Genomic DNA, 8,551 nt, shown 5'->3' with positions numbered 1-8,551 from the left:
TTACAGCGAATAACGTGAAGGCGCCCAGTCCTTCAGGCATCCACGTCCAACCGGGACGTTTCTCAACTGCCTAGGCCAGGGTGGGATCTGAGTTCATGGAAAGTCCTTTCCGTCACTAACAAGACAACAGGGGAGCGTCCCCAGTCCCCTGCGAGCATCTGTATACGTCTATGCGTTCACCCACCTGCGTAACAAATATGATCAAAACAGGTGGATTTGCAAACACACCTTGTTTTTAAAAGCTGCGAGAACACAAACACACTGTCCGGACTTGGGGCAGGAAAACAACATGGGTTTATTTTAAGGTAAGTACAACAATTAACACCACATAAGACAAACACAGGTGAAGTTAAATTTTTAAAGTTTTTTTTTTTTTCTTTTAGGAATGCTCAGGGAGGAATCTACTATACAAAACCATCACACTCTGTAAATAAAAAGTATCAGATACTTGACTTCTTTATCCGCCAACAACAACAACAACAAAATAAATTATTTCCTTGTTTTGTAAAAGACCTACCACCGGGAAAAGAATTATGCCTCATAAGTGTACAGGGCGGTAAAAAAAAAAAACAAACCCACGTAGGTTTCTTAAATTTTCCTTTTGGGAGTTAGAAATGGTTGGGCAAGATGAAAACTTATCCAGTGAACTCAACTTTAAATATTATATTAATGGCTCTGAACAACAACAACAAAATAGCCTGATTACAAATGCACACATTTGTACAGCACGGTTAGAGAAATTTAAAATTACACACAGCACAGACGTAATCTATAGAGACCCCCCCCCCCACCGTAGACCTATGGGGGTCTTTACAGAGAGAGTCATTACCGGGTCGCTCTGGGATTTGGTCCGTAACTTAATTTTTTTTTAAACCCCAGCTGCAGCATTCAGCACAACCATCCTGGAAGGAGGGGAGGGGGGCTTAAAACTCAATATTCATTTCGCCGGGCCGCGTCCCTTGTGGGGGGGGGGGTTCTTTTAGGACCTCGGAAACGGGGCAGCGAATTAAAGTTACCTGAAGCTTCACAGAGGACTGAGGCCGGGCGCGAGCTCTCTCTGCTCCTGAGTCTGAGAAAAAAAAAAAGCTGGTGGGCATATTTTTTGGTTCTTTCTGCGCCTCTGCAGCCTGGACTGCCCGAGAGGCCCGGGTGTGGGAGGCGAAGCCGGAGCAGGCCAGGCCGGTCAGTATTTCGTGCAGTCGTAGGAATAGGGGGCGGCGTGGCGGTAGAGAGCCGGCGTGGATCTGTAGGGCAGCTGACAGCTCGCGTTGGTGCCGACCTGCGGTTCCCCGAGGGCCGCGTTCTCCACCCCCAGCCGGTGGGAGTTGAACATCTCCCGGACGTTGGGGAAAGTCTGCTGCTGGGCCGCGAACGTGTGGCCCGGGAGGTGGTTCAGGTCCCCGCTGTGGTTGAGATACCAGGAGGCCGCCTGGGCCGCGGCGGCGGCGGCGGCGGCGGCGGCGGCGGCGGCCGCGCCCCCGGGCTGGGGCGCCGGCTGGGGCTGGGGCGCCTGCTGGGGCGGCGGCGCCTGCGGGTGGTGGTGGCCGTGATGCTGGTGGTGGTGGCCCGCGGCGGCGGCGGCGGCGAGCGCGCCCTCCTGGCCTGCGGCGAGGTTGAGGGCGCTCAGGGGCGACGTGGGGCCGCCCGGGTGGTCCGAGAGGGCCTCGTCCAGCGCGGGCGGGACGCACATGTGCGCGGGCCGCTCGGCCCCGGTGTACAGGCTCATGGCGCGCATGCTGCACTGGTAGCCCCCCGCGCCCCCGGCCTCCAGGCCCTGCGCGCACGGCTGGCCGTAGGCGGCGGGCGGCGCGGCCGCGTACGACAGCGCCAGCGGCGGCACCACCAGGCCCGCGCGCCCGGACGCGGGGCTCAGCTCGCCGCCCGGCGGCGACGTTCGCAGCGTCATGATGTTCTCCACGCTGAAGCCGGGCAGCCCGTTGGGCGCGCCGGCGTGGTGCTCGGGCAGCGAGCCGTCGGGGGAGCCGGCGGGCGTGGAGGCCGCGCTGCGCGGACTGCCCTGCAGCGCGCTCTCGGGGCTCAGCGTCTCCACCTTGGTGATGGCCGGCAGCGCCGGCGACGCCGCCTCGGTCTTGATCACCAGCTTCTTCTCGACGTCCTTGGGGGCGTCCGCTAGAGGGGGCCCGGCCGGGGCGCCCTTGGCCGCGGCCGGGGGCGGCTCCTTGAGGTGGGCCCGCTCCTCCTTGTCCTTGGGCACGTCCTTTTTCTTGAAGCGCCGGCGGCGCCGCAGGAAGCTGCCGTTCTCGAACATGTTGTAGGAGTCCGGGTCCAGCGTCCAGTAGCTGCCCTTGCCCGGCTTCTTGTCGTCGCGCGGCACCTTGACGAAGCACTCGTTGAGCGACAGGTTGTGGCGGATGCTGTTCTGCCAGCCCTGCTTGTTCTCGCGGTAAAACGGGAAGCGGTCCATGATGAACTGGTAGATGCCGTTCAGCGTGATCTTCTTCTCGGGCGCGTTCTGGATGGCCATGGTGATGAGCGCGATGTAGCTGTAGGGCGGCTTGACGAGGTCCTTGGGCGCCGCGGGCTGGTGGTGGTGGTAGGGCGCGTAGGAGCGGCCCATGCCCGCGCCGTACTGCTCCGGGTGGCCGGAGTAGACGCCCATGGGGCTGGCCATGCCGCCGTAGCTGCCCGCCGCCCGGTAGTAATTTTGCTCGCTCAAGTAGGGCACCACTCCCAAGGCGTTGGGGTCGGACACGGAGTAGCGCGCCTGCATGCTGCGTCCGAGACGGCTCGCCGCCGCCTGCGCGCACGGACCGCGGGGAAGGCCCTGCGAAAGCGAGAGAGAGCGAGGGAGCGAGAGGGCGAGAGGAAGGGAGCCGGCGGGGGTGGCGGGGCGGGGGCGCGGGGGGGTGGGGGTGGGGGTGGGAAGGGGAGAGCCCCGGGCGCCGGGAAGCCTCGGGGGCGAGGCGGGGGAGGCGCCGGCGCTGGGCGCCCGCCCGCGCGCGGAGAAGGGGCGCTCGGTTGTCAGCGGACCGGGCGGATCGGCATCCTGGAGGGCGCGCCCCGGCGAGCGCAGCGCCGGCCCCTGCTCGCTCGCTCGCTCGCTCGCTCGCTCGCTCGCTCGCTGGCTCTCGGGACCGGAGGGTGGCAGCCGGGGCGGGCGGCGGGGACGCAGTGGAGGCGCCACGCGCGCAGCGGACCGAGGACGGCCCCTGTGTCCGCGCCAACGGGGGGAAGGCGGCCCTCCTAGCCCCCCAGCAAAGAGGCAGCCCCGAGGGTCAGCGAGCCGGGGCCCAGAGTGGCTGTCCCGCCGAGCCCGGAAAAAGAGGCAAAGTCCCTTTTAGGGATTGGGAAAAGTTTCAAAAGTCTTCTTGCTGAAAGCAAGTTTTTACTTTCGTCCGGCCACGCCCCCTCCGGGGACTTTGCGCCAATAGCCCGGCAGCTGTGGGGAGTCGGCACCAATCAGGGCGAGGAGCGCCGGAATCCGTCGGCTCTAAGACCCAGCTGCGCTGGACCAGACTTTTCTGCAGTTCAGGCTCAACTTGAAAAGATTTTTTAAAAAGAGTGATATCTTATTAAAATTTATTTCATTATCACATTTTGGTTAATGGGCCAGCATGCCCCCGGGGAGGGGGGTGGTGGGAGGAAAGACACCCATGCTCCTTTGCAGATAAAGTTCATCTGAAATATAAAATCCAATCGATTAATGTAGTCCAATATCTCCCCCAAGACCTTGTAAGTAGCAAAGACCCCGGGACTGTTTTTCTTATTAATGAGTGATGAGGCGAGTAATTAGATTTCCTAATTAGGGGGGCCCAGGTGCAATGGATTCTAAGCGAGCGTGCTGGATTGGAATGCAAGCCCCCCCCCCCCCCCCCCCCCCCGCCCCTGGATGTTGTCATCATTGAAGCAAATAATTAATAATCGACAGAGAGTTTGCAGGTTTGGGCCGTCAAGATGACCTGCAAAGCTTTTAGAGGCAAATTCTGGAAACTGAATGAATGCCCCTCGCCTCCACGGAGGAGGCAGGCCGCGCCGGCTTGCAGGGGAGTGTCCGGGTGGGGAAGGGGCAAATACCTTGAGAATGTAATCCTCTAAGCGCGCCGCGGGTTCGGCAAATCGTCGGCGGCCCCGTGAGCAGTTTTGTGGGGTTCGGGGAAACAGAGCGGCCTCGTTCCGCTAATTTCCCGCATCCCCCAGCCGCGTCGACGCTTGCGGCCCCCACGTCCAGCTGCGCAGTGCCTCTCCCTTTTCCCAGAGATAAATTCCCTTGGACAAGCCGGCTCCCGCGCTCCCCGAAGCCGGGAACAATGCAGCCAGCCGCCCGGCCCAGGCAGAGCCCGCGAGGGGAAACCCGAGCCTGCTTCCCGCGGGGGCTGCGCCCCAAGACGCGCGTCCGCGGCGCGGGGCAGGGCGCGCTCGGGGCGAGGAAGCTGCCCCCAGCCCCGTCCGCTGGATCGCCAGCCCCGGGGCGCAGTGCCCACCTCCCGCTCCCGCCAAAGCCTCTTGGGGACTCTCCAGGCTGACTTACTCTGCGCCGGTCCTTTTTGTTTGGCCGGCGTTTGATAAGGTGATTGGGGCACCAGGGCTCCGTGGGAGGACGGGGTAAGCCATCTCAAACGGCTGGGACACCTCCAGAGCCGATACGGTGGAGATACTGACCTGGAGCGACCCGAGGTCGGCGCCCTTCAAAGCTTTCCCCTTTCCTCTGGGTACCCCGGAAAGTCAGTTCTTCTGTGGACTGAATATTTATTCCCCCAACACCTCGGGCGATCGGATCACACTTACCCGCTTCCCCTGGAGGGGGAAGGACGCTCATAAGAAGGGCTGAAGGCTGGTCAGAATTCTTCTGGAGGTCGTCCCTCGGTTGGGTAGGGAAGAACAAAGATACAACTTGCGTGGTTTGGGCCCCCACCCTACCCCTGTTCCGTCAGGCGCTTGCCTGATTCCCGGGAAAGGGGTGTGAGATAATCCGAGGGCGCTCAGCTTTGGGGAGGCGAGAGAAGGCAGTGGAGACTTGCCATTCATTTTCAATAAAGGAACAAAAGAAAAGTGTTTGTGTGCGTCATCTATGAATGGTATGCTCTCCTGATGAATTCACAATCAGAGGCAAAGCACAAACCAGGTTCCTAGTCTCTTGAATAGTTCTACTTCTGAAACACTATAGTTTTTATGGGTGCCCCGAGTCTTTCTCTCACTTAATTTTTTTTTTTTTGCAACGAAGTAAAATAAAGTTTCCCAGTCCTCAGCTCACAGGTGAACGATTTGACTTTATTATTTTTTAATATGTTCAGCTCCATTTTATAAAATAAATATATGTGTGTGTATATATACATCTTCCTCCCGGATGGCCTGCCAGGCACCTCGATTTCTCACAATTTTACCGGAAATGCAAACTATTGACCGAGAAACACTCCTCGGTCTGTAGGCTTCCTGGAGAAATATTATTCCCTCTGCTTTTATGAGGTGCCTTAAAAAAAAAAAAAAAAAAAAAAAAAGCTTTATCACAGCACAGAGCTAAACCCAAAATAACTGTGGACCATGGAAAATAGATTCAAAAATGGTAGTTTCTGTCTGAGTTTGTATTTATAAGCGTGTCCAGGTTTAAAATAATGTCATCTGGAAAGCCCCTGCTTGAGTGGCCAAAATTATTATTGCCCCCCACCCCCTCCCCCCCCCAAAAAAAAAGCGGGGTGGGGAGGAAAGAAATCCTTACAATCCAGACAGAAAAGGTGAGAGAGACATTTTCCTTTGCCCCTGGAATTAGGTTTCTTCTCCGCTCAGTAGGACTCCGGGCGAGATGTTTGCACAGGTTATCATAACAACACCTTCCACACACCTGGACTTTGCGAAAACCATGTTTCCGATCTTTGCTTTAACCTGCCAGCGTATTTTGGATCGGGGGCTCCTAACTCATGGCTGATGGCTTCCCCTGCTCATGTAGTGGTCACGGAGCCCAGAGCGGAATCGGGCCCGCAGAGGGCCGTGTGTGGTTCCAGAACGATGAGCGACGATGGAGGCGGGCGATAGTCGGGTCATGCCCCACTCCCCCCACCTCGGTCCCCCCCAGTCGACCGCGTAGCCTCCCCGCCCGGGCGCATTGGGCTCCTGGACGCGGCGGCCGCCGCGGGCCTGTGGTGTTGGCGCCATCTGAAGGCCAACCGGGGAACTACTCTGGAAAAGAAGAAGGAAACCCGGACGTTCTGGTCGCAATGGAGGTGCTGCCACCGTCTGGATGCACGTGAGCATTGCAGCGCGGGAGTAGAAGCCTTCAAACACCTGTGGAGTCAGAGAGACGCTGAAAATAAACTGCGGGCCCCACCGCGGGTGGATTAAGAAGAAGCAAAACAGGGGCGCCTGGGTGGCTCAGTCGCTTAAGCGTCGGGCTTCGGCTCAGGTCGTGATCTCTCGGTTTGTGAGTTCGAGCCCCAGGTCCGGCTCCGTGCTGACAGCTCAGAGCCTGGAGCCTGCCTCGGATTCTGTGTCTCCCGGCCCCTCCCATGCTCATGCTCTGTCCCTCTCTGTCAATAATAAATAAACATTAAAAACTAAAAAGAAAAAGGAAAACGTTTCCCATAGCTTTGCAATGTGTCAAGAACACGATCTGCGGGGAAAACAGAAAATGTCTCTGAAACTTCTCAGGAGCAAGAGATTCGCTGAGATTTTGAGCAAATGAAAGTCTGTGCCTCTCGGGTGGCTAGAAGTTTACGTGTTGCCCCCCACCCCACCCCCGCCCCGGGGCTGTTGGACAAACTGTGTCTCCCCATGGCAGCTGTCCTCCTGCCCAAGGCGTGGTGCGGATCTCAGGGGACTCATCGGAAAAACGTTTGTCCCGGACGCTGTGCGGGCGGCATCGGCTTTAACCAGAGGGAGAGTCCTAAACATGTCTGCAGCTTCTGCCTTTGAGGCCCAACAGAGAATTCAAAGAGGCCACAAGCGAAAGGAGATTGGGCCTTCTCTGTTTTCAAGACATTTGTCCCAGGGTCCTTTCAAAGTCTCCCCTTGGGCTCAGGAGACGCCTTAGGTTTTAAGGCAAGGGACCCGGGATAAGAGCGGTCCCAGGCTTCCCAAATCTACCTGGGACCTGATGAACCCTTGGGATGAGCAGAATCCGTGGTGCTGCTTAAAAAAATCCATCATCGTCCGGCTCCTAGCAATTATCTGTTTTCCGGGACAGCAGGTGTGTCCATGATGAAACCTCTCGGAGCCCATTGCGCAGAGTGAGGACTTTCTCGGGAGTTGAAGTCCACATGGCATCGTGGACAGTGCGAAGTAACAGGGGGGAGGGCGATCCCCGGTGGGAAGACAAAAGAAGCCAGAGAACCACAGGCCGTGCTTGATCGTGAATGGAGGAAATTTCAAAAGCAAACGGAGGGGGGCGCCTGGGTGGCGCAGTCGGTTTGGCGTCCGACTTCAGCCAGGTCACGATCTCGCGGTCTGTGAGTTCGAGCCCCGCGTCGGGCTCTGGGCTGATGGCTCAGAGCCTGGAGCCTGTTTCCGATGCTGTGTCTCCCTCTCTCTCTGCCCCTCCCCCGTTCATGCTCTGTCTCTCTCTGTCCCAAAAATAAATAAACATTGAAAAAAAAATTTAAAAAAAAAAAAAAAAAAAAAAAAAAAAAAAAAAAAAAAAAGCAAACGGAGGAAGTTTCGAGAGCCCCTGGGGAAATGTGAATCTGGAGTGCACGTTCGAGAAGAATCTCATATCGGGGTTAAAATTCTTGAGTGTCATCACCGCATGTGGCCAAGCAAGGACACGTCCTCGTTTCTGGAAGGGACACGTCAAAGGGTTTAGGGTTCGTGTCATCCTTGCTGCAGCTTGTACCACAGTGAACTGCGGGGGGGGGGGGGGGAGGGAGAAAGGGAGACCCATCTCAAATGGCAAGTGAGGTAAAATCTCTAACCTATGGTGCGTGGGGATTCACTGGGCACTGGTCTTGCACCTTTCCCGTAAGCTTGACATTGTTCAAAATGAAAACAAAAAATGGGGAAAAAACACGCCTGTCACTCTGAAAAGTTAAGAAGGAAAGTGCCACAAAGCAAACACCTTTCCATGGAAGGAGTCGCAAGACCCAATGTGGGGACCAACTTGGCCCTGGTGTCCCTTCTCCTTGCGTTCTGGACGTTTCTGAAAAATAATCGTCAACAGCCATGGGCTCAATCACATTACCTGTGGTCGTTATATATATATATAAAAAAAAAAAAAAAAAAAAAGCTGATTCTCTAAGGAGCTTTTCTGCCTTATAATTCAAGCCACAATTAATTGCCACAATTCATACAAAGATGCAAGAAATCCAGTAGAGTCCTATAGATGTTTTCCAAACAGGATGTTAAAGATATGCATATGGGGCGCCTGGGTGGCTCAGTGGGTTAAGCGTCCAACTTTGGCTCAGCTCATGATCTCATGGTCCATGGGTTCGAGCCCCACCCCCAGCTCTGTGCTGACAGCTCGGAGCCTGGGCCCTGCAGGCTTCAGATTCCATCTCTCCCTCTCTCTCCCTCTCCCTCTCTCTCTCAAACATATATAAGCATTAAAAAAATTTTAAAGGCATACATACGTTTCTTCGCAAAGGAATTCATTACATGCTTCTCTGTA

At 56.5% G+C, this 8,551-nt stretch overlaps 1 protein-coding gene across 1 annotated transcript; it reads right to left on the bottom strand.

Annotated features, from left to right (window-relative positions):
* Nucleotides 1-299: 299 nt before the first annotated feature.
* Nucleotides 300-3,290, bottom strand: FOXC2 (forkhead box C2). The gene has a single exon (XM_047846330.1). The coding sequence runs from the start codon at nucleotides 2,729-2,731 to the stop codon at nucleotides 1,184-1,186; it is 1,548 nt and encodes a 515-aa protein (XP_047702286.1). The 5' UTR covers nucleotides 2,732-3,290; the 3' UTR covers nucleotides 300-1,183.
* Nucleotides 3,291-8,551: the final 5,261 nt, after the last annotated feature.

This window comes from Prionailurus viverrinus, unplaced genomic scaffold, assembly GCF_022837055.1.
Source record: "Prionailurus viverrinus isolate Anna unplaced genomic scaffold, UM_Priviv_1.0 scaffold_38, whole genome shotgun sequence".
In the NCBI taxonomy this organism is placed as follows: Eukaryota; Metazoa; Chordata; class Mammalia; order Carnivora; family Felidae; genus Prionailurus; species Prionailurus viverrinus.
The sequence above is the reverse complement of the archived record's forward strand: the minus strand, read 5'-3'. Positions and strand labels throughout refer to the sequence as shown.